We start from the raw sequence: 26873 nt of genomic DNA, 5'->3' as shown, positions 1-26873 counted from the left end.
TTCCGAGATAAATCGTGAAATTATTTTATTCCATGTTTGGTTGATGGGATAAGTTAGTCAAGGGATTACTTATCCCACCATTTGTGTCTTAATGATGGGATAAGTTATCTCATACATGTGATGGAATTACAAATCTTGGGATAATTAATTTCGAAATTAATTATCCCGAGATAACTTGTTCCCAACCAAATGAGTTTTTAAAGAGGAGAGAACTTTCGAATAATTCGCACAAACTTAGCATGATATAAGATGTGACACTAATAAGTAACTCTTCCTTGAGAGTAAAGTTGATAGTACAATCTCAAGTGGGGACCTTGTAAGAAGGGTCAACCATTTTCAAAATGAATAAGTTGCCAAGATCACCTCTTGATACCCTGTCAAAAATAGGATAAGAATGTTGAGAAAAAAAAAGGATATGAATTAGAGTCGTACAAGAATAGTAGGGTGGCAAAATCAGCGTCTTACAAGAATAGTAGGGTGGCAAAATCAGCGTCTTACAAGAATAGTAGGGTGGCAAAATCAGCCCAAACTCATTTGATCCATACAATTTATCAAAAAGTTAAGGGAAAAGTACATAAATGACATTTCAGCTCAAACAAATTTCACGAAAATGGTCATGAAATTTAAATTTTATTTTTTAGCCAGTTCAATTTGCCGGCATGTTCTATATAGTTTCTATACACATTCTATACAAAACAGTTTGGATACAAATTTATACAATAATTATACAACTTTTTTACACATTTTATATAACAATTACATAATTTTTATATACATTCTATATAATTTTATATATATATTTTATACATATACATATTTGATAGAACTATACAAATTCTATACATATATCTTATATACATACATATTTTATATAATAATTATACCATTTTTATATAATTATATTTAATTATTATTTTAAAAAAAAATATTGTATCCATAAATATGCTGCTCTATTTTTTTTACGAACTGTGCTCTATTTTTTACGAACTGTATCACTATGTTACATGGATATATTAATATGACATATAAACTGTTACATGGATATATTAATATGACATATAAACTGAACTAATAAGTCAAAATGATCCAAATAATAAAATGATTATACGGTGGAAACTGTTTGGCCGACTATTTTTTGAAAAAATGTCAAATGATGCCATTTGTTTTTAAAATGACTAGTGAATGTCCTTTTCCCAAAAGTTAATGAGTTGGGCATAAAATACATTATTTGATGGACTGAGTTCCGGTAGAACCCGACTAAACATCTTTTATTTCTACTAGCCCAACTGCTCAAGTTGCCCATCGTATTCGCCCAAACTGACCACGAACTGCCATTTAGCTGCTGCATTTTTTTTTTCTTTAGTCACTTTCTCTGTTTTCGTTCATGATCAAATTTTGAGCGAGGGAGACAGTAAGTTCAACATACCTATACTTGCTACGTTATGATTATAATTATGTAGCTATGTACTTAATTATAAGGACAGCTGCTTCTTTTTTCCTTTCTTCAGTTTTTCTTTCTAAAGTTTTCAATGGGTAGCTTAGTTTTCAAAAAAACTATGCTATTAACTGATTCAAATCAAGTGAGCATTTACATAATTGTTTCCAATGTTGGCGTCTTATATTGTCCACGCTCCAGATGTCCAGCCCTGGGGCGTGCGGGGGTGTTGGAGTCCCACATCGGTGGGTTAAAGGATCCTTGGTCTTCTTATATGATCTTGGGCAATCCTCCCCTCATGAGCTAGCTTGTAAGGTTGAGTTAGACCTAAGATCCATTTATTTATCATAACAGGGAGATGGAGGCTTCCGGATTAAAAATCTGAAACAACAAAACAAGAGCCTACTTATGAAAGAAGATTTCCAATGGACGAACATGCATTATACATGCAAGTTATCAGAGAAAAGTATGGGGAAGATAGGTATTGGTGTATAGGGAAGGTTCAGGGTAAGCCTGTCAAGTGCGTCGGGTTAAAGGACCCGGCCCGATAAGCCCTAGGGCTTTCGGGTTCCGGGTGCCAGGCCGATTATTTTTTTAATTTGGACCCGATTAACCCAACCCGGACTAAGCCCGTCCAGGCCCCCCGATTAACCGGCCTGGCCTGGCCCAGAATGTTTTTTTAAAAAAAAAAAATAAAAAATAGGGTTTTGGGCCAAACTAGCCATTTGGACCCAAAAACGGCTAGTTTGGGCCCATTTCTTAAAAAAATGAAAAAATTTACATTAAAAATTATTTTTTAATCTCCCAAAAAATTCTATAAATACCCTACACCTTCAAATTATTTTTCACACAATTTCACTCTCTCAAATCTCATTCTCTCTCAATTCTCAATTCTTAATTCTAAAATATTCAATATATTTAATTTCTTAAAGTGTTCACTTTAATTTTTTAATTTTTCGTTTACAAAGTACAAGCGGAAGTTTCTAAAGTCGCAACCTTCGGATACTTTCAAAATTTGGTATTGTCGTTCCATCTCTTACGCTTAATTTTTATTTATTGTATTAATTGTTTAATATTTAATTTTATTATATTTGTGTATTTTGAATTTTTTAGTTTAATTTAATTTATACTACAGATAAATTAAGAAACCTCGCTATTAAAGGTGTTAAAAATTTTTGTCCCAAAAACGGTAGTGGTAGTAAAAAGCGAATTACTAACGGTAGAGGTAGTTCAAGTAGTAAATATACCCCCTTGTGTCTACGCCTCCGGTATGGCTTGGTACACCTTTTGAGGAAGAAATAGGTGTAGGTGTTCACGAGATAGATTATGTAGAAGCTCAGGAAAATTACAGTATAAAAGAAGAAAATGAAGTAGATGCGGTTAATTTAGATGATGATAATGAAAATATTGGTGAGACACCCGCGGTAGGAAATGGTAACTTTAGATTTGAATCGGTTAATCTCCCTCCCCGTCCTCCTCGTGCCCCAAGACCTCGTAAAACAACTAGTATTGCATGACAATTTTTTGAAAGTATATCAGATACTGAGGTGCAATGCAATATTTGTCAACAAATATATAAGCATAGAAGTGGAGGCAAGCAAGGGCTACGGGTACGTTAATGAGACATATAGGTGAAGCTTACGAAAGAGAGTTAAATATTACACGAGGTGGTGGGGATGTTGGTGGGCCAACGCAAACTAAAATGGACCCAACAACCGATCATGTAATGAAAAAGTATAATAAATTGAGGGACTAGAAAGAAATAGCTTAAATGGTAACTATGGGTTGTTTGCCTTTAAGTTCTCCTTCTTCTGATGCCTTTATTTATTATATATAAGCAATTTATAATCCTATGTTTAATGGTATTCCTAGAAATACTTATCGGTCCGATATTTTTAGACTTCATTCACAATATTATTTTTCTTTATCAACATTGTTAAAAAATATTCAATGTAGATTGTCCCTAACTTCTGATCTTGGTCGTGCTTTAAATAAAAATGATTATTTAACTGTTACTTGTCACTGGATGGATAGTAATTTTGTGATGCAAAAACGTATTCTTGCTTTTTTATATGATGAAGATCGAAAACATACTGGACATTTTATTGCTGATTCTATTGTTAAAGTTGCCGGATATTATGGTATCAAAAATAAAATTTTATGTATTGTTTTTGATAATGCTTCTAACAACAAGACTGCTATAAAAAAATTAAAATCTACGTTATCTCCGCCGTTGCCTGAAATTTTTCATATTAGGTGTGCATGTCATATATATAATTTAATTGTAAAAGATGATCTTGAATTTTTTGAGCTTTATATTGAAAAAATTGTCTTGCTGTTGGTTTTATTAAAGGAAAAAATTGTAGATCGAGAATTTAAAGTTAAATGTCAAGAAAATGAACTTACACCGATATTGATGCTTGAGAAAATTGATATTAGATGAACTTCTACGTATGATTTTTTAATAACTTGTTATAAATATAGAATTTCTATTACACTAACTTTTAACCAACATTGCGGTTCATTTGCTGATTCTGCTGATTCCATGCTACATGATTCTGATTAGGTTGTAACTAATGATCTTATTAAGTTTTTAGAAAAATTTTACGTAGATACGGTTGAATTTTTCGGTGCTTATTATCCTACTGTTTGTAATATTTTGGCATATATAGCCGATATTTATAGTTTTCTTAAAGAATATAAAAATAAAGAAGGTTACAAAGAAGCTGTTGGTGTCATGTTTACGAAATTTAAAAAATATTTTTTTCTGACTCCCCCTATTTACTTGGTTGGTGCTATGCTAAATTCGTGCATGAAATATAATAATATGTGTCACTTTAGTACTATTATTTATACTAACTTAGAAATAAATATTAACAATGATTCTGAACAAGTACAACCTGATTTGTGGACGACTATGAGTGATGCAAAGGAATACATAGAAAAATTATATAACCACTATGTTGGTTTATTTGATTTAGCCGTACCTACAAATATCACTCCAACTGTCACTCCTCATCCTCGCGAGGAGCCATCATCTTCTAAAAGGCCGGCACATAGTGGTTTTCCTGTTTCCTTTTATGATTTAACTTGTTGGAACAGTGTTGATAAGAGAGCTTACACATCAACTTATCGGGAAGAGCTGAAATATTATCTTCGATCGCCGCCGGAGGATTGCAGACGACGGATCAACACGTTGGATTGGTGGAGGAGTAATGAAGCACAATATCTTGTGCTTTCAAGATTAGCTAGAGATATCTTAAATGTTTCAATGTCAATCGTTGCATCAGAGAGCGTCTTTAGTTAGGGACGACAGCAGCTTGGAGACAACCGACACTCATTGGGAAGCAATGCAATGAATGTTCTAGTTTGCCTCAGAGATTGGATTAGAGTGGAAAGAAGAAACCAAGGAATAGAACCGAAGCCGAGCGACGAGCTGAACTTGAAGAAATTTTGTCTTCACGAGAGAACTCAGCAGAATCAAGTCCAATGCATGATTTTGCCCCCGTTGACTTCGACTATCCTATGCAAGTTCCCGTTAATATTAACATGAATGAGTTGGAAAAAATGATGCATAATTTGTAGATTTTTCATTCATGTAAATTATAAAGTTTGGATCATTTTGCAATCAATAAAATTCTCCAAATTCATTCACTCCTTAGTCCTTACTTTTTATATTTTTTCATTTAATGATTTAAAATTTTAAATTGAATTTCTAGTTTTCTACTTTAAATTAAAAACTTCTTCTAATATATTATTAATTTACTACCAAATATTATTAATTTATTATATTAAGTAGCATATGTTTTGTATATTTGTGTATATATCTTCTATAGACGTGTATATTTAACGTATACATATGTATATGTTTTATAAATTAGTATATAACTCTCTCTCTCTCTCTCTCTATATATATATATATATTGTAATGTATATATATTGTGGTATATTTTATTTAAAGTAGTACGTATACTTTGAATGGTGCGTATACACGTGTATATATCTTCTATAGATGTGTATATTTAACATATACATGTGTGTATGTTTTATAAATTAGTATATAACTATATCTATATATATTGTAGTATATTTTATTAGTAGTAGTATATATACATTGAATGATGCGTATACACGTGTATATATCTTCTATAGACGTGTATATTTAACGTATACATGTGTATATGTTTTATAAATTAGTATAGATGTGTATGAGGTCAGTGTCTGGAAATCTATAAGAAGACTGGACTATTCTAATACGCAATGTCAACATCAAAGTGGGTAAGGGCTCCAAATCCTCTTTCTGGCATGTGTTTGGATATAGAATGGCTCTCTCAAAGATGCATTCCCAGATACATAAATAGAGATTATTATAACAACCACAAGCTATTGTGGCCGAGTCTTAGAGTGTGCAGGGTTGGAAATTAACCCTTAGAAGGCTCTTTAATGACTGGGAAATCCCAGAGTGATTAAATTGTATGAGCTGCTGGATAGCTTCACAAGAGTGACGGATGGAGAGGATAGATTAGTCTGGAAAATAAAGGGTAAAAGGTTTTTTACAGTAACATCAACATATGTATGCTGAACAATACTGGTTCTCCTTGCAATAGGCCTTGGAACTGAAAACACATATGGAAATTGAAGATTCCTTTCAAAGTGGTTTGATTTTGTTGGTTTAGTCATGAATGTTGTGCTTACTGCGGATGTTTGATGAGGAGGGCAATGCAATTGTGTTCCAAATGTACTTTCTGTGGAATGGAAACTGAAACAAATAGTTTCTCCACTGCAAGGTAACTAGTAAGCTGTGGATCTCTTTTTTTGGCATTAAAGGCTTAAGCTGGAGAGCTCCAAGGACAAATGTTGATGATACAAGGGTAAAATGATCTAGGTTGTATTCTAGGACAGAAGACCTGGTGGAGTTCTGTACCAGCATGTACCTGGTGGACAATTTGGGAGAAAAAGAATTCGAGATGTTTTGAACACAAAGTGGAGTCTTAGTTGATAGCATTGGTTCTTTGTGACTAACGCAGGATTAGGTTTTTGCTATTTTTGAAGGGGTATTGTATGTTTGGTTGATCTTTCAGCACAATCTTTGTGCTATGGGCTTTTAATTATATAAATTTGCTACCTTCGAAAAAAACCTAGCTCTAGAGATAAGGATTGTTCAAGCCATATAAAGAGACTATTCATCCCTTTCTCATCCAATGTGGAATTCTTCAACATGCTAGGAATCAATTTGAGAGTTAAGTTTATCTTGAAGTTCTAGATCCTTTCTTGAATTTCTTGATCCACTTTGAGTTCATCTGCTTTACTATGTTCGTTATTCTTTTTCATTCTTGTTATTTCTTTTCATTCTGTTTATTTTTATTTCCAGTATTAGCTAGCAGTGTTAGTTTATTTTGCATACTGCATTAGTTTATATGCTTTTATATTTTGTGTTTGCTATACTGTTATCTGTCGTGAGCCGGGGATTCATCGGAAACAGCCTCTCTACTTTACCAGAGGTAGTGGTATGATCTGCGTACACTTTACCCTGCCTAGACCCACTATGTGGGAATACACTGGGTATGTCGTTTCTATCTTGGATCTCTCACGTTATCCTCAAAAAAGAAAAATCTTGGATCTCTCACGTTCATTTTATCAAAAATATTCTCTGTGTTCAATCATCCTAAATATTATGTTCCACATATAATTAATAAACTACAATTGAATTGGAAATTCTACTATAAGTGGTCCACGACATAGACCATATAGAATAATCAATTCAATTTTAGGTCATAGAGGGAGTGAATGGATCTCCAAAGAAATTTGTAAATCAACTGTGATGTAGGCACGTGATCTTACCTTTTGCATAACATTTATATCTGACGTATAAACATATCATAAAACAAGGAAGCCCGGCGCACTAAGGCTTCTGCTATGTGCAGGGTCCGGGGAAAGGCCCGACCACAAAGGTCTAATGTACGCAGCCTTACCTTGAATTACAAGAGGTTGTTTCCAAGGCTTGAACGCTTGACCTCCTGGTCACATGGAAGCAACTTTACTAGTTACTCCAAGGCACTCCTTCAGTATAAACATATCATGTTAACAAAATTAAAACTCGACTTCTAATGACTCAAGAACACATGAATTACAACACAATACATTAACTCACCTCAACTCTTCATCCAAGTAAGTAATCTCAAGCTCACCTCGAGCTCTTCCAGGAGCTTTAATAGGTATCTGTCAGCAAATAGCGCCGAGATAGAAACACGTTAGGATACATTAAGACAAAACAAAATATTAGAAAAAAATATGAAAAGAAAAGAACACTCATCCATATTTGTGCTCTCATGTTATCTACATCTTCCACAAGTTGTCATGAAGTTAAATTAGCAGCTCATTTTTTTTGTATTTGGAATAGTAAAGTGTATAAAATGCATTACAAACAAAACAACCCCTTTATAGCAAAGTGATGAGAAAAGGCTGTGGAAGAACTTACCAATCCAGCAATTTTGAAATAATCAAACTTTACTGCCACCTTGTTCGCATTCAAAGGGGTCAAATCTGCAGTAACCTTCAGCACATATTGATTAAAGACGCAAATGGTAAAATTTGAAAAGATGCTACTGTAGACAGAAATAAATGGCAAGATATATGTACATATTTTACTTAGCCAACAAAGATTTAACTTTCGCATTTGCTTTCTAGCTAATTAGTATGCTTTCTCTCTTCTATAGAGGAAATTTTTAAGGTTATACACCATTTCTATCAACTTGTTAGAACTAACAGTAACTTATGCATTGTGTTATTAGATTTCATTGGACAAAGGTTGAGTCACCGTTACATGAAGGGTTCTCTTAAACCTTATGTATCAAAGGGGAAACGGAGGGAGTTGTTACATATTTGCCCTGATTTTCTTATCATAATTTAGTACTATTTTTCTTCGAAAGTAAACACAAATTTTTCATATTTGCTAATCCTTTCTCTTGTAGGAAATGATTTTGTACTCTATAAATTGAGGTTCTTTACTTCTCACTTGGAAGCATCCACAAGCATCCATAATGTAGTGCTAAGGCTCTGAGGGGTCGTTTGGTAGGAGGTATAAGGTGGAATAACTCATGGATAAGCTTAAGATATCCATGGATAAAATTTATACCATGTTTGGTTGATGGTATAAATTTATCCCGCGATTAATTTATACCATCAACCAAACATGGTATAAAACTACTACCAAATTTAGGTTGCATTTGTTTTTTTTTTAAGATTCAAAGGTCTGAATCTGAATGCACATCTGAATGAGTAAGATGTCTCTGGATCTGAAAACTGAATGATTAAGACTGTTTGTATTTCGATATCTGAATTTACAAAAACAAATTATTTGTGTATATAATAAAATAAAAACTACAATTCAAATATAAAACTAATTATATATCAAAAAAATATGTAATTTAATACAACAAAATTATTATTTGATTGAAAAAAATGTTTATATTTGTTAGTGATAATGTAGATGGTTTATAATGGTGGTTGCAGTGACAATGATTGATGTTAGTGATTAGTAATGTTGGTGGTGATAGTTGTAATGGTTGGTATTGTAATGATTGTTATGATGGTGGCGGTTGATAGTGGTGATGGTGGTTGTGATGTGACGTTGCTTGATGTTAGTAGTTGGAGGTGTTGATTGTGATGGCTAAAAAATAAATGCATGATGGTTTGACAATGTGTTGGTGCTAGTTGGAGATGTTGTTAGTTGTGATGGTGGAGATGGTTGTTAGTACAGATAAATTGTAGCGATAGTAGTGGTTGAAGTCTAAGTTGCTCGGACTCTTCAAAAATGTCTACCGGTGCGTGTCGGATCCTCCAAAAATAGTGTATTTCTAAAGGATCCGACACGGGTGCGGCAACATTTTTGAAGAGTCCGAGCAACTTAGTTGAAGTGATGGTAGAGGTGGAGTTAATAGTGACAATGTTGGTGGCTGCCAAAGAATGTGTGAAGATTGTGATGTATTAGTGGTAATTAGCGGTGGTGTTAGTTGTGATAGATGATTTGGTCGATATTAGGGATTGACCGATAGTGATTGATGATGGTGGTAGTGTTGACGGCGGTGGTGGCGGTGAATATAATTAGAATAATAGAGGTAGTAGGTGTGGTAGCGGTTGGCAATAGTGGTTGGTAGCGATATTTGTTGTCGATGGTGGTTGTGATGATGGCGGTGGTTGGTGGTTAACAATGGTGGCGGTGGCAGAGGTGGTTAGTGGTGGTGATTGATGATTATGAATAGAAGTGGTGAATATTATCCAACACCAGAATACGGCCTATTAAGACTCGATTCTAGATCTGAATGATTAAAACCTATTCAGATCTATTAAGAGCTAAAATCTTAATAAAAAACAAATGCACTTAATGGTCTGATGTCTGAACCAGTCAGATTCAGACCTCCATTAAGTGCAAACAAATGAGTCCTTAATCTTGGTATAACCCATCTTATCCCATCAACCATGGGACTACTTTATACCATTTCCCATAGGTATAAAATAGTCTAGGGATTATAATACCAGAATAATTTAGTCTATGTACCAAACGACTTCTGAGAATCTTGTTTAGGTAGAGAATTTGTGGGACACAAGCGTTGCCTTATCACTTGTGTTAACCTCTTTTTATTTTGAGTGAATTTTGTGAAGTTACTTCTCTCGAAATTTTATACTCTTTTATATAGTGAATTATTCATCTCCTTTTGTGGATGTAGGTTAGTTGACCGAACCATATTAAATTACTGTGCCTCCTTTGGTATATTTCTCTTTTGGTGTTTGATCTATCGATTTTTGAGGTTTGTTGTGTTAGTTTTCACATGACACTTGGGTTGCATTTCTTTTTTCTTAAGATTCAGATGTCTGAATCTGAATGCACATCAGAAGGATTAAGATATTGTCTCTAGATCTGAAAATTGAATGATTAAGACTGTTTATTTTTCAACATCTGAATGTGAAAAAAATTTATTTGTATATATAATAAAATAAAAAATACAATTCAAATAAAAAATTAATTATATATTATAAAAGTATGTAATTTAATACAACAAAATTATTATTTGATTGAAAAAAAAACATTTATATTTGTTAGTGATAGTAGAGATGCTTTATAATGGTGGTTGTGGTGACGATGATTGATGTTAGTGATAAATAATGTTGGTGGTGATAGTTGTGATGGTTGGTATAGTAGTGACTGTTATGATGGTAGCGACTGATGATGGTTGTTGTTGTTGTGATGTGATGTTGCTTGATGTTAGTAGTTTGAGGTGTTGATTGTGTTGGCTGAAACATGAATGCATGATGGTTGATGATGTGTTGGTACAAGTTGGAGATGTTGTTTGTTGGGATGGTGGAGATGGTTGTTAGTAAAGATAAATTGTAGCGATGGTAGTGGTTGAAGTGGTGGTAGAGGTGACATTACTAGAGACAATGGTGGGGGCGGCCGAAGAATAAGTGGAGGTTGTGATGTATTAGTGGTAGTTAGTTGTGGTGCTACCAGAGGCGAATCTAGGATCCGGACTCTCCGAGTGCTAAGTAAAATTATCAACTGGTACAATTATGGCGCTTGTTGCCCTGTTTTAATCAACAATGCTTAAACTAGTACATTTACGATGCTTGTTGCCCTATGTTAATCAACAATGCTTAAACAAAAGAAAAAAATAAAAAATGATGTGCTGCTAACCAAGATAGAACCCACGACCTTTGACCCACAAAAGTGACACTTTACCACTTGCACTAGATAGTGCTAAAAAAAATTAAAAAATAACACTTGCACTAGACAGTGCTAAAAAAAATTAAAAAATAATATGCTGCTGACCGAGATTGAACCCACGACCTATTGCCACTTGGACTAGATAACATTTTGGTATTATGAGTGACAGATTTAATATTTCCTATATCCGTCTCGATATATATAGAACATTGCTTAACAGAAAAAAACCTAAAAAATAATATGTTGCTGCTCGAGATCGAACCCATGACCTATTACACACAAAAGTGGCACTTTGTCAGTAGCACTAGATAGTACTTTGGTATTGTGGGTGGTAGATTTAATATTTTAATTTATCAGTCTACATATATAGCTATATATATAGAATTTCCGTCGAAATTTGCGGGTGGCGTGCCACCCCCACCGGCCTTAATAGATCTGCCTCTGGGTGCTACTTGTGATAGATGAGTTGGACAGTAGTAGGGATTGACCGGTAGTGGTTGATGATGGTGGTGTTGTCGACGGTGATGGTGGCGGTGAATATAATAGAATAATAGAGGTAGTAGGTGTGGTAGAGGTTAATAATAGTGGTTGGTAGCGATATTTGTTGTCGATGGTGATTGTGATGGTGGAGGTGGTGGTTGATAATGATAGCGGTGGCAGAGACAGTTAGTGATGGTGACTGCTGATTATGAATAGAGTGGTGAATATTATCAAACACCAGAATATCTCTTCAGACCTATTAAGACTTAGTTTTAGATTTGAATGATTAAGACCTATTAAGAGCTAAAACCTTAATAAAAAAACAAATACACTTAATGGTATGAAGTCTGAACTATTCAGATTTAGACCTCCATTAAGTGCAAACAAATTAGGCCTTAATTAGTTCGGCCTTATCAAGTGACTTTAGAGCAATATTCCAAACGGGTGTTCTTCTAGTGGATTTAGTTCTAACCGCAACCTATTTGACAATAATGAAGATTTTCTTTTGAGAAATTTTATCAGAGTGTTACTCTCTTTAAAGACAAATTTAATGAAGGAGATTTAGAAATGGAGATTCAATCTATTGAAGTTATGTAAACAAGGCGGAACAAATTTATTTTGTTAGAAATTTAGAATATGAGGGAGAATTATTGGGTATTTGCCCTGATTTTCTTATCATAATTGTGTTTTACTTTTCCTAAAAGGAAAATTAAGTTTTTCATATTTGGCTAATCCTTTCCCCTGTAGTAAAAAACTTTTGACTCTATAAATTTTGAGATGGTAGAGTCTCGTGCTGATAACGCATTATAAAATACAGGCAAAATGTTAATATAAAACTTAAAGAAAAGAGGAGGAAACTTTAGAGAATTTTAGTAGTACTTTTGTTTACTACTTGAATCTATATCAATCAAAATATACAAAAGGATGGCTATATATAAGCCACCAAACTTGCTCCCTACCTTGACATCAACTTGGCAAGACCAAGTAACTTTAGAGTTCAAATTCAATTTGAATAAGTAATCTTGGTGTTCAAGTTCAATTTGGCTACTAACTCTTATCTCTCATTAATGACATTCACACGTATATGTGTCACATGTCATTCCTATTACATAACATTCTGTGTATTGTTAAACATCCAAACTTGTCTTTTTGGGATTTAGACCTTAGAAATGCAAGAATCAGAATACAGAGTAAAAGCTTATGTCTACTCACCGATAAAGACACATTAATTTGGTCCTTGATTTGCACTTTTTAAATAATTGTGCTTTGCATTTCACTTTCAGTAAAATTTTCAAATAACAAAGCATTATAATATCTGGAAAAAAACATTGAAACTTCAGCTATATGCCAACTTGAGTTTAAGTTATGAAATTAAATATCAATACAATAGTTACAACCTTGAGGTATACTTAGAATTAGCAGATAGCTTCACAATGGCCACACAGAGGAACTTTCACTATAAGCTCCAGACTGAATGACATTAAAATCAAAATCGCTACTTATCATCTTCAAGTTAGGAGTAAAAGAATACAAAGTATTATGCACACAACTCTTATGATGATAGTCACAACCTTGTGGTTGTTTATTGATGTCAGTGAAACACACCCACCCCATAACTCATGGACTGAGATGAATAGATCCAAATTATACGCTTAATGTTCGCGACACAGAGAATGAAACCCGACATGATTTCAGAGAATATCGCTAGCAACACTTTATGGGATTATTCTTCTTTTTCTTATTTGTCATGTTTTTCTTTGGTCCTGTGGTTCGCTCCAGATAGATACACAGATAAAGTCCATAAAGTATTGGTGAATTGATTATGGAACAGAGGAGAAACTAAATAATCACAGAGGGGATTCTAGGAATTCTAGAGTATTGAGTGCACTACTTAAAAAAAGGAAGAAAAATGCCTAAGTAGGAATTGATCCTTGTTCCTCTTGGTAAATACCTAAACTTTTAACCAAGTGCACCATCAAGCCTTTTAACAATATTAGATTAATTCTAGAAAATATGTATATAAAGTATCCAGTTTTATGAAAAGAGCACGAGTTCCCCTGCTCTATAAATTACACATAGAATCGCCCCAGATTATAATCAACAAAATCTAAAATATGCACACTGAAGAGCTGAGTGTTGATGGTACAGACAAAAGAATAAAAAAATATACTTTAGCATAAATCAAAACTCTTCATCTGAGTTGCATGGACAAATCCAAGAAGGAATTTAGCTTGTGCCAGAAAATATGTGGGAGGTGTTGGGTTCATAGTATATGAAAGAAGTGTGAATGGAAAAATGGAGAATAAAATGGTGGAGGGGAAGGAGACACTAAAATGGAAAGTGTACTCCCAAATTAAAAAGTTTACTCTTTCTCCCATATTGGTGGAAGAAGAGAACTTGAAAGTGTTTATAATCAAGAACACTTACTCCACATGGCAAGTGAAGCAAGAAATAATAGATGCCTCACGCCGTCGTCGTCGTCGCTCGCTTGGCTTCGGCTTCGGCAAATGATCAATGAGATCTATCTTTTTGGACAAACTTTATTTGAATTCCGAAGAATGCCAAGAAAAAATGCAGTATTTCGGACCTCCATTTATATATACATGCAGTAACAGTTGCACTGTTTCAAGTGAACTGATGCATTGTTTTCGAACTAGTGCTTCAGAAATGATACATTATTCTGAACTGACGCTACAGAAGGTTGCAATGGTTCGAAATGATGCTTCAGAGGATGTAATCTTTCAATGAAGTGACACACTGATTCATGAAATGAGATGACTGTTCAGGAAAAAATGCAATCTTTGATGAACAGACATGAACTTACAGCAAAGGTGTAACCTTCGGAGTGAACCATTGCCTCTTTTCAGAAGAGGCATGTTGTGGCTATATAAACCTGGTTTCTTCCACAGGTTTAGTAAGAAATTTTCAAATTAAAAACTCTCTTCTTGTCTCAAAAATATTCTGTGTGATCACTCAAAACGCTCTGTGAGTTCGAAGATATTCCAACCGTTTGAGGTACCGCTACTGTTGGTCTGTTAGCCATTTTATCTTGAGAGGAAAAATTCCACAACCTCGGGTACAGTGAGGGGGATTATTTCCTTAAGGAAAATCCGTGAATTCGGACGACTTGGCTATTTTCTGTTTCATCTTGATTTCTGCAAAATAAAATACACCTCTTGGAAAGGTCATTTTGATCTTGTGTTGAGGGCATTTGATATACTTCATTGTGTTCTTGTTTATACTTAAACTCAAGTTGAAGTTGGTGTTGTAATATACAGATTCTGTGTACCCGAAGTACAAACGACATAACAATCTTAAGGAAATAATTACTATTACAGAATCTATATTGCTTGTTTTGGAGATTAAAGTTTTAAATTTCTACTCCGCCTGAACTTAACTAGTGATTTGAAGTCATAAAAACTTCGTCACAAGTTAAAGATCATTCGGTTGACAATTGGAATTCATAAAAACCTCATTGTTAACTAGAAACAAAGGAAAACAAAAATTTAATTTGTTTTAGTATTCTGAAAATACTAAGTATTTTTTGTCTTGTGGTGACAGAAAAATGGCAACTGAAAGTCAAATGATGGATGCGACAATGTCTATGGGGGAAACTAATATTGCCATATCAAGTCGCACAAATGCTCCGCCAACAATGGCAACGGCGGAGAAGCCCGAAAAATTTTCGGTCATTGACTTTAAGCGGTGGCAGTAAAAGATGTTCTTTTACCTCACCACTTTATGTCTGCAACGGTTCACTAGCGAAGATGCTCCTGAGGTACTCGAGGGAACCTCGGACAAAGACCGCTTCGTTATTGTAGAAGCTTGGAAACATTCGGACTTCCTTTGCAGGAATTATATTCTGAGTGGTCTCCAAGACGACCTTTACAATGTTTATAGTGGAACCAAGACATCAAAGGAACTGTGGGGGGCACTTGAACGAAAATATAAGACGGAGGATGCGGGAATTAAGAAATTCCTTGTTGCACGGTTCCTGGACTTCAAAATGATAGATAGCAAATCTGTTGTCTCTCAAGTACAGGAGTTGCAAGTCATCATATATGATCTCCTAGCAGAAGGTATATCTTTGAAAAATACCTTAGTTGAACAAATTAAAAATGTTCTTAATACTCACATAAACTGTTTTGTAGGTTTAATTGTGAATGATGATTTTCAAGTAGCAGCGATAGTTGAGAAGCTACCACCTTTGTGGAAAGACTTCAAAAACTACTTAAAGCATAAACGCAAGGAGATGACTGTTGAAGATCTTATTGTCTGACTTCGTATTGAAGAGGATAATAAAGCTGCCGAAAGAAGGTCCAAGGGGAATTCTACAATTAATGGAGCACATATTGTAGAAGATAACCAAAACAATTCCAAGAAAAGGAAGAAAGTTGAACAAGGAAACAATCAACCTAAGAAAAAGTTCAAGGAAAAATGCTTCAACTGTGGCAAGATTGGCCACAAGTCCACAGATGTTCGTGCCCCAAAGAAAGGCAAGAAGAAGGATCAAGCAAATATGATAGAATTCAACAAAGAATGCGATGATCTGTGTGCTATGTTCTCAGAATGCAACTTGACGGGGAATCCTCGCGAATGGTGGATGGATTCTGGTGCCACCCGCCATGTATGTGCCAACAAGGAGTTGTTTTCGTCATTTGCTCTGGCTCAAGCAGAAGAAATGATCTACATGGCTAACTCCGCTACTACTAAGGTGGAGGGAACAGGAAAAATTTACTTAAAGATGACTTCCGGCAAGGTCTTGACACTAAACAATGTGTTGTATGTTCCGGAGTTACGTAGAAACTTAATTTTTGTTTCACTCCTAGATAAGAACGGATTTAAATGTGTAACCGTTTCTAGAAAAATTGTAATTAGCAAAGGAGAAATGTATGTAGGAAAAGGCTATCTGACCGAAGGCCTTTATAAGATGGATGTAATGACTGTTGAAATAAATAAAAGTTCGAATTCTTCTTATTTGCTTGAGTCTTATGATTTATGGCATGAACATTTAGGTCATGTTAATTACAAAACGTTACGAAAACTGATTAACTTAGAAGTTTTGCCAAACTTTGACCGCAATAAATCAAAGTGTCAAACGTGTGTGGAATCGAAGTATGCAAAGCATCCTTATAAGTCCGTTGAAAGGAATTTCAATCCCTTAGACTTAATACACACTGACATTTGTGATATGAAGTCAACACCATCACGTGGTGGGAAAAAGTATTTCATAACTTTTATTGACGATTGCACTAGATATTGTTATGTCTATTTGCTAAATAGTAAGGATGAAGCAATAGATGTGTTTAGGCAATATAAAACTGAAGTTGAAAATCAGTTAGACAAAAAGATCAAAATGATAAGAAGTGATAGGGGCGGAGAATATGAATCTCCCTTTGCGGAAATATGTGTAGAGAATGGAATAAATCCATTAAACTACGACCCCATATTCACCTCAATCTAATGGAATTGCGGAAAGGAAAAACCGAACTTTGAAGGAAATGATGAATTCTTACTTATAAGTTCTGATTTACCATAAAACTTATGGGGGGAAGCTATCCTTACGGCCAATCGTATACTCAACAGAGTTCCCTATAGTAAGACACAATCAATTCCTTACGAAAAATGAAAAGGAATGAAACCCAACTTAAAATATTTCAAAGTGTGGGGGTGTCTAGCGAAGGTTCAAATTCCTATACCTGAAAGGGTTAAGATAGGACCTAAAACGGTGGACTATGTGTTCATAGGATATGCTAAAAGTAGTAAAGCATGTCGATTTTTGGTTCATAAATCCAAACATCCGGATATTAATGAAAATACTGTAATCAGACAATGCTCAATTCTTTGAAAACATTTACCCGTATAAAATTAGACATAAACAGTCTAGTGGGAGATCTAAACGACCTCGAGATGAACCAAGTGAGAATGTACATAATGAAGAAAATCCAAGACGTAGTACACGTCAAACAACGTCAACTTCGTTTGGATCGGATTTTCTAACATTTCTCTTAGAAAATGAGCCTCAAACATTTAAAGAAGCGATGTCGTTGTCTGACTCATCCTTTTGGAAAGAGACAGTCAATAGCGAGATAGATTCAATCTTAAGAAACCATACATGGGAATTGGTTGACCTTCCTCCCGGAAATAAACCATTAGGTTCTAAATGGATCTTCAAAAGAAAAATGAAGGCGGATGGTACTATTGACAAATACAAGGCAAGACTTGTAGTAAAAGGCTTCAAACAGAAGGAAGTCCTTGATTACTTTAATACATACTCGCCAGTAACAAGGATAACCTCGATTCGAATGTTAATTGCCTTGGCGTCGGTATATGATCTTCAAATCCATCAAATGGATGTGAAGACCGCATTCCTAAATGGAGATTTAGAGGAAGAAATATACATGGAACAACCTGAGGGTTTTGTGGTACTAGGAAAACAAAAAAGGTATGTATACTTGTTAAGTCACTTTATGGACTAAAACAAGCGCCTAAGCAATGACATGCAAAGTTTGACCAAACCATGTTGGCAAACGGATTCAAGATAAATGAATGTGACAAATATGTATATATTAAAGACACACCAAATCACCAAGTCATTGTTTGTTTATATGTGGATGATATGTCGATCATCAGCAGAGATATTTGTGACATAAATGCAACCAAACGAATGCTCGAGAGCAAGTTTGATATGAAAGACCTTGGAGTTGCAGATGTGATCTTAGATATAAGAATCCATCGAACTCCACAAGGGTTAGCATTGTCACAGTCTCATTATATCGAAAAAGTACTTGACAAGTTCAAGGATATGGAATTCGGTATTGCCAAGACTCCATTGGATGTGAACTTTGCACTTCGAAAGAATGAAGGGGAAAATGACTCACAATTGGAGTACGCAAGAGTATTGGGATGTTTAATGTATATAATGAACTATACATGACCAGACATAGCATGTACAATTAGTAAATTGAGTCAGTACACGAATAATCCCAACAAAACTTATTGGATGGCAATGAAAAGAGTTTTGGGGTATCTTAAATACACTCAAAACTATGCTTTGCATTATAATAAATATCCTGCGGTACTTGAAGGATATAGTGATGCAAATTGGATCACCGAATCGAACGAAGTAAAATCCACAAGTGGATATGTATTTACTATCGGTGGAGGAGCAATTTCTTGGAAATCATCCAAACAGACTTGTATCGCTCGCTCTACAATGGAGTCTGAATTTATCGCATTAGATAAAGCCGGTGAAGAAGCAGAATGGCTCTAGAATTTCTTGGAAGATATTTCGTATTGGCCCAAGACAGTGGCACCAGTATGTATACACTGTGATAGCCAAGCAGCAATAGGTAGGGCAGGGAGTATGATGTACAACGGTAAATCTCGTCACATACGATGGAGACATAATACCGTTAGGGAACTTCTCTCTAGTGGAATTATCACTATGGACTATGTAAAATCAAAGGATAATATGTCGGATCCACTTACAAAAGGCCTATCTAGAAGAGTGGAAAGAATATCCAAGGGAATGGGTTTAAGGCCTAGGACGAGTCAGCATGGCGGTAACTCTACCTAGCAGACTAGAGATCCCAAGAGCTAGGTTCAAGGAGATCAAACAAAGTTGTGTCTGACAGCTTCAACATTGTCAATTACCCAACCCATTCTCATGATGTAGGCAATGTATAGTAGACTTGGATAAGATTTAAGGTGAAAAATCTTTTAATGATTATCTAAATTTGGCAGATTTGACCAAATAGTTTAATCTACAGGATTGAACGTTTAGAAATCACCTATGCGAGGGTGAAGTGGAAGCCGCTTCAAAGAGAATGTTAGTAAAGGCCTATTCTCTAAGCTCTAAGCTGAAAAGAACAAAACCATGAGAACCATAAACATTAAAAGGATGGTTGTGTAACATGTATTGTCTAGGTGTACATTAAAGCTCAACGGTTCAAAGATATCAAATCTACCGATTGACCGAGTGTATCTGATGCATGTTTACTACGGAAAGTTCAAAGGGAAACCCACTTATCCAGATGCAATCAGTCTTTGCTTGATGATCACATACTTGTCCGTAAAAATTTTATGAAAAATAGTCATTCCCCATTCATGTGAGGGATTGTTGGGTTCATAGTATGTGAAAGAAGTGTGAATAGAAAAATAGAGAATAAAATGGTGGTAGGGAAGGAAACACTAAAATGGAAAGTATACTCCCAAATTAGAAAGTTTACTCTTTCTCCCACATTGGTGGAAGAATAGAACTTGAAAGTGTCTATAATCAAGAACACTTACTCCACATGGCAAGTGAGGCAAGAAATATAGATGCCTCGCGTCGTCGTTGTCGTCGCTCGCTCGGCTTTGGCTTTGGCTTCGGATTTGGCAAATGATCGATGAGATCTATCTTTTTGGACAAACTTTATTTGAATTTCGAAGAATGACAAGAAAAAATGCAGTATTTCGAACCTCCATTTATATATACATGCAGTAACAGTTGCACTGTTTCAAGTGAACTGATGCATTGTTTTCGAACTAGTGCTTCAGAAATGATACATTGTTCTGAACTGAGGCTACAGAAGGTTGCAATGGTTTGAAATGATGCTTCAGAAGGATGTAATCCTTCAATGAAGTGACACTAATTCATGAAATGAGATGAATGTTCAGGAAAAGATGCAATCTTTGATGAACAGACATGAACTTACAGCAAAGGTGTAACCTTTGGAGTGAACCATTGCCTCTTTTTCAGAAGAGGCATGTTATGGCTATATAAACCTGATTTCTTCCACAGGTTTAGTACGAAATTTTCAGATTAAAAACCATTCTTGTCTCAAAAATATTCTGTGTGATCACTCAAAATGCTCTGTGAGTTCAAAGATATTCCAACCGTTTGAGGTTCCTCTACTGTTGGTCTGTTAGCCATTTATCCTGGGAGGAAAAATTCCACAACCTCGGGTACAGTGAGGGGGATTATTTCCTTAAGGAAAATCCGTGAATTCGGACGACTTGGCTATTTTCTGTTTTATCTTAATTTCTGCAAAATAAAATACACCTCTTGGAAAGGTCATTTTGATCTTGTGTTGAGGGTATTTAATATATTTCATTGTGTTCTTGTTTATACTTGAACTCAAGTTGAAGTTGGTGTTGTAATATACAGATTATGTGTACCCGAAGTGCAAACGACATAACAGGAGGAGACTAGTAAATGAATGCAGTGAATCAAAACGTTAAAGAGTAAACAGACATTACGAAGGAGATTAAAAGTGCACCAATATTTTAAACATTGAGGACTATTAGTGTTCCAAATTAAAAAAGAAAGATGATTTTGAGTCTATACCCAAAGATGAGGGATTATTTTGGGACTTCTCTCTAAGCAAAATGGAGTTGGCATAACTAAGCTTTTAGTTACTTCTGTTACCATTTTATGGTGTTAGGAATTGAAATTATGTTATTCAGTAAAATTCATAAAAAAGAATTTGCACCATCCTGAAAATTCAATCAGGATATTTTGCTTTACAAAAATTTAGCAGAGATAATTCAAGCGACATTGCAGAAGTTCAACAGTAGTGGAAATATAACACATATACCAATTTTAATCTCACCGTAAAAGAAAAACCTAACCATAAAATAAAACTGTCATGCTTGGGCAGAAGTTGTGCTCAGTACCAACGAGTAGTGACATCTACATATAAGGTTTGTGATTCTTAGTAATTTAAAAAATGGCTATTATTCTGGTTAATGTTTTCTAAAGCATATCAATGAATGACCAAATTCCTTTCAAGGGAAACAACATCTTAAATTAAAGGTGGTGTATTCTGTTCCTCTTCCTATTATACAAGCCAAATTAGCTGAGTACACACTCAATAGAACTACACATTATTGATTAAAAAAAAAAATTGTCCGCATTTCAATCTACAGTAAATTAGCCGTACAATTTGGTTTTATGGTGAAATTAGTGGTTTGAAGCTTTTCAAGTCTCTAAAACATGAGAAAAAACGAAGGTTGTTTGAAGGAACAATATTATTCGAGAGAAGGTGGGAGTGATATCGGTGGAGGAAAAAATGCGGAAACTGAGGTTGAGATGGTTTGGTCATGTGATAAGGAGGGGCACGGATGCCCCAGTTCGTAGGTGTGAGGGACTAGCGTTAGATGGTTTCAAGCGGGGTAGGGGTAGACCGAAGAAATACTGGAGAGAAGTGATTAGACGTGACATGGAGCAGTTACGTCTCACTGAGGACATGACCCTGGATAGGAAGTTTTGGAGGAAAAACACTAGGATAGAGGGACAAGGTGGGTGGATGAATCGTAGTCCGTAGTTAGGAGGGTTTTGGTGTCTTTTGTTTGGTATTGTACATTACTTTTGTGGATGTTGTATCTATGTTAGTTTTATCATATTTCATGCTTTGAATATTTTTGTATATTGTCCTGTGTCTTGAGCCGGGGTCTATCGAAAACAGTCTCTCTACTTCTTTAGAGGTAGTGGTATGGACAGCGTACATTCTACACTTCCCAGACCCCACTAGGTGGGAATATATTGGGTTTGTTGTTGTTGTTGTTGTTTTTAGGAACAATATAGGGATTTCTAGAATATTACTCCTCTCATCTTCTTTTTGATTTTGACTATGTTTTTAATACCAAAATTACATTCATATGGTATGAAATTGTAAACTCTTTTTTTCATCTAGAGCCTTGTTCCCGTAGAATTTTCATCCTCTAGTTCATAACGATCTAGGGATAATTCAATTAGAACTCTCAAAATATCAGGAATGGCAGCTCAACCACAAAGTTACTTCCCTCTAAGGTTTGTTCTCTCACCAACTAAAACTCAAAAGTAGTTCCCTTTAAGGTTTGTTCCTCTAGTTCATAACGATCTAGGGATAATTCAATTAGAACTCTAAAAATATCAAGAATGGCAGCTCAAACACAAAGTTACTTCCCTTTAACGTTTGTTCTCTCACCAACGCAAACTCAAATTACTTCCCTTTAAGGTTTGTTCTCTCACCAAACTTTACTGGCAAATCAAATTTAAAGTAATATCATTATCTGAATTACACAAGGAATCTAAACAACTCTTTCCTTTTTCCCCATATTTCACCCATAAATTTCAAGTTTGGTGGAAAGACGAAAAGAAAGACAAAAAAAGAACTGCAAGTTCCCAGCCCTTGGTCATTTAATAGTCCCTTCGTCGAAACAAAAATCCAACAAAGGGGAGGATACTGAAGTCAATTTATAGGTTCGACGTTACCAGTTCATAAATATAGTCTTTCCACAATTTCTACTTCTAGTAAATAAGGAAGTTGGGTATGTCTAAAACAAGAAAATTGATTCCAAACCGAATACCTGGTTGAAGAAGGGCCATCCTTCCATATTCTGAGCCCGAAGTGTATCTACATTTACTGCTTGGTAATTTACTCTAGATCTCAAAATCTTCGGTCTCTGCTCAAAATATTAAGCTATGAGTACCTCCATTTATATAACTGTTTGAAACTGGTAACTCCATTTATATAACTGTTAGAAAGAAGAAGAAGATTAACATCAACACAACACTAGCTACTTGATCATATATATACAGTAGCTGAGATATAGTAATTTGAAAGTGCTAGGCACTCGGTATCTTATCCTCTTGCTTTACCTGGACTTTGCTAGCAATTAATCATGCAATTGGAAATGAAATCTAGCATAATTGGAAATGAACATAGCACGACCAGTAATAGGTGAATAATGATCCAAAAGTCATAATTTCTATAGTAAACTGTATATGCCATTAATTGATTCTGGTGACTACTTGGACCAAAGAGGGTCCTACTTCAGAATGATCTCAAGGATCTTTATGTTCTCTTCATAAAGATAACAGTGCATTATATAAGAATAATGCAATTCTACAGAAGAGAAAAAGATCAAGAATGGATCTCAAACAAGTATTTACTATGATAACCCAACCCCTCGTTTGGAGTATTTGCATTACATTTTTATGTTTTGAGACTACCTAAGAGTTTATATAATATTTTGGGACTTTTTGGTACAGTTTAGGTTAAGACCCAAGGGGTTTGGAAATATATTTTCCATTTCAGCTGATGCTGATTTCTAGTACAGGCAATTTTATCAAGTTCCCAGTTAAGGGAAACATTGTGCATAGCGATAAAGTGCTCCCTGCACAATTACATAGAGTAAATAGGAGCTCAAGGTCTAGGCTCTTTGGCATTCGCTGGGTCCCGAGCAAGCTGCAACACAATCGCGTGGACATGTCGCAATCATAATGAAGATTCACCCGGATATGAATGTCAACAGGTACATGTAGGATTCTCCAAAAGAAGTGTATTCTTGGGTAGGATATAGGGAATATTGAGAGTCTAATTTGACATAGATATAGGGACTGTTGGGAGTCCGATTGTGGTAATGATACAGGATTATTGTGTGAGATCGTTGGTATGACATTAATGTGCACGTGTGAATTTTGATCCATCCCTCATAAATCACCAACAAGGTACCTACCTTACCATGTGCAGATTGGTTTTGGTTCTTGTTATGTGCACTTAGGTGCCAGATGATGGTAATGATGTTGAGATTATTGGTATTGAGATTTCGGACCCTGTTTGAGAGAGCTGAATTGGATAATGTTTGAATCTTTTCTGCATATCTTGTTGATATGTCTTGTTATCATTATCTTTTGTTGAATTGCTTATGCATATCGTCTATGTTTATCTGTGCAAATCTAACTTGTTGAATTGTTCTATACTGTGGTGTGCATACTTTTTTGTTGCCTTCTTATTGTATTACACAGGTTAATTGAAAACAGTTGTTTTTATTTATCCTCACTAAAATATTTTTGGGGGCGGTTAATGATACTTAATTGAGTACTTCCCATATTCACCTCCTCTTCCCAACACTATATGTGCATATTCTGACCCCAATAGGAGTTCCATCCATGATTGAGCTTTAGAAGATTTCTCGTGTATCCTGTGGTGAGCTGCCAACCAGTTCTTGGTATAGTTTAGAGTTTATATATGTTATTTTCCCTTTCCTATACGTTTATGCTACCCTATTTCGGAAAGTATAGTACTAATTCTACTCTTAGATGCTCGTGACTAGTATTACCAGATTCTAGTGTTATGTGGATTTGATTCAGTAGTGTATCATACTTTATTGTTCTCTTATGCATGTTGATACTCTACTTAGACTTTCTTGGTGTTGGATTTGGACATCGAGAGTTGAATTGTTTTTGGCTCGCCAAATATGGGGGTTGTTGGGTGCCATCACGGTTTAGTTAAATTGGATCGGGACATTCACAAACTCAACAATCTGTCCAGCTGGTTGGAATTTAAACAAGGTATACAGTTCCATTAAAGGGCCTACAGGCTAAAAAAAAAAAAAAGGGAAAAGAACACTCAAGTTTGAAAACTTTCCAAAAAGTGGTCAGTCGGATATACTATTTTCTCTTTATAGTCATTTCCTAATTTGGGTCATTTTGGCCTACGTAGTCCATATACAATACTGATACAGTCTATATACAATACTGATACAGGTATTCAACTTGGGCAATCTGGTTCTTTAAAAATATTTCAATTTTTTTTTGCTATAAATTTTTTAATTGATCAAATATTCTGCTTTTTTTCATTGTTTAGAAATAATAATTAAATTATATAAAAACGATATAATTGTTAAATAGAATATGTATTTATATAAGATATATGTATAAAAATTGTATAGTTCTATCAAATATGTAATGTATAAAATATATATAAAAAATATATAGAAAGTGTATGAAAATTATATAATTGTTTTATAAAACGTGTAAAAAAAAAAAGTACAATTCTTGTATAAATTGTGTATCAAAACTGTATAATTTTTGTATAAAATATTTATATGTATAAGATTTGTAGAGAAACTGTATAGAAGGTGTGTAGAAACAGTATAGAACAAGTCAGTAAACTAAAATGGCTAGAAAGTGGAATTTAAATTCTATGGCCATTTTCATGAAAATAGTTTAATTTGAAGTGTCGTTTCTTTCCTTTTCCCCAAAAAAAGAACAAGCAGGCTTTTCATGACATTCAGTAAAACATTTACTGGTGGTTCTAGTTTTCACCTGAATCTGTAAAATTGACTTCGATGTAGTGTATATAAGTTCCCATTTTCCATTCAGAAGACTTGACTTGAGGGGCTCCTTTGTTGGATTGCAACCATCAAGTTTGCGAGCAATCTAATTAAATAAGAGTGTTAAGGAAAGTTTGACAGACTATAACAAACATGATGTGTACAATCCCTCAGAATACTAATTTAAGATCAGAAGATAAAAACCTATTAGATATTTCAATTATATGAATCATCTCTTGCTAACCTAATTCTTAACATACTCCTGAACTTACATACATTGAGCAAGTATTAACATAGATAAAGAAAAACACCGTAATTACAATCAGCTCATGACACAGAATATTTAGCCCTGCAATAGCAAGTGAATGATGAATCTGAACCACCCCTTTTTGGCCGAGATGATGAAATATTGGATAGAATGTAAAAATCATTTGGTGTACAAGTAGTTGTGAAAGAAAGAACTCTATAAATAGTATACTAAAATGAATAATATCCGTAATCCAACAAGTTCCTATATATAAAGCGAGACTTTTGTTCCAACTTTGTTACATTTTGCACATAAGTTATGTATATGCATAAAATATGGTACCATTAGCACGACATTACTTGTTTGTGTGTATACTACACTACATAGCGGACCTATCCGCATGTAAATAGTAAGAACAAAACAGAAAAGTCAAAATCAAATAGTTCCAGAATATATAAATGTAGTACAAATAAGTACTAATATTTTTGAGATGGAATAAAGCAAACCTGATCAATTATTTGCTGGTCTTGAGAAGTGGCATCAGCGCCACGATCAAGAGGTACAATGGCCTCAAGAAGCTCTTGTTTAATGGGTGTAGCATCTTTGGTCTTGTTGAAGAAAGCAGGGAAGAAAGAAACATTGGTCCGCCATTTTTTATTGTGAGTAGAAGTGGTGATATGATGAGGATTTTGGATAGCAGGGAAAGAGAAAGAGGTGGAATGAGAGAGATAAAGCTTGGTTGAATACTGAGTAGCGACATGTGTTGGTAAGGGGGAAGGGGATAATGAGGATAAGGCCATGGAAATGGTGCAAATGAGTTTCTAGGGGACACTTAATTAAATAAACGAAAAGGCCAAAACTATTCTCAACTATATTTTATGTAGAGCAAAAATATTTCCATTTTT

At 34.8% G+C, this 26873-nt stretch overlaps 1 protein-coding gene across 6 annotated transcripts; it reads right to left on the bottom strand.

Moving 5' to 3' along the window:
* LOC107847824 (probable plastid-lipid-associated protein 4, chloroplastic) lies at nt 1-26873 on the bottom strand. Of its 6 annotated transcripts, XR_007046862.1 has the most exons (7): nt 26475-26818; nt 25714-25827; nt 22971-23066; nt 7914-7988; nt 7587-7654; nt 7408-7495; nt 214-374 (listed from the first exon to the last, which is right to left on the bottom strand). XR_007046862.1 is itself a non-coding variant. In XM_016692340.2 (6 exons), exons 1-6 carry the CDS (start codon nt 26766-26768, stop codon nt 302-304), a joined length of 720 nt encoding a protein of 239 aa, XP_016547826.2. In that variant the 5' UTR covers nt 26769-26873; the 3' UTR covers nt 1-301. The 6 variants fall into 6 exon arrangements, 5 of the variants coding, with proteins under 5 accessions (XP_016547826.2, XP_016547830.2, XP_047254958.1 ...); XM_016692340.2 differs by lacking the exon at nt 7408-7495 and having other exon boundaries at nt 1-374; nt 26475-26873; XM_047399002.1 differs by lacking the exons at nt 214-374; nt 7408-7495 and adding an exon at nt 1106-1342.

Source organism: Capsicum annuum, chromosome 11 (genome assembly GCF_002878395.1).
Source record: "Capsicum annuum cultivar UCD-10X-F1 chromosome 11, UCD10Xv1.1, whole genome shotgun sequence".
Classification (NCBI taxonomy): domain Eukaryota; kingdom Viridiplantae; phylum Streptophyta; class Magnoliopsida; order Solanales; family Solanaceae; genus Capsicum; species Capsicum annuum.
The sequence above is the reverse complement of the archived record's forward strand: the minus strand, read 5'-3'. Positions and strand labels throughout refer to the sequence as shown.

Coding starts and splice junctions, on each gene's coding strand:
- LOC107847824 (XM_016692340.2), bottom strand. CDS start 26,768: ATGGCCTTATCCTCATTATCCCCTTCCCCCTTACCAACACATGTCGCT. Junction 25,828..26,474: donor ACCAGCAAATAATTGATCAG/GTTTGCTTTATT, acceptor TTATTTAATTAG/ATTGCTCGCAAACTTGATGG. Junction 375..7,586: donor TACTTGGATGAAGAGTTGAG/GTGAGTTAATGT, acceptor TATTTTTGACAG/GGTATCAAGAGGTGATCTTG.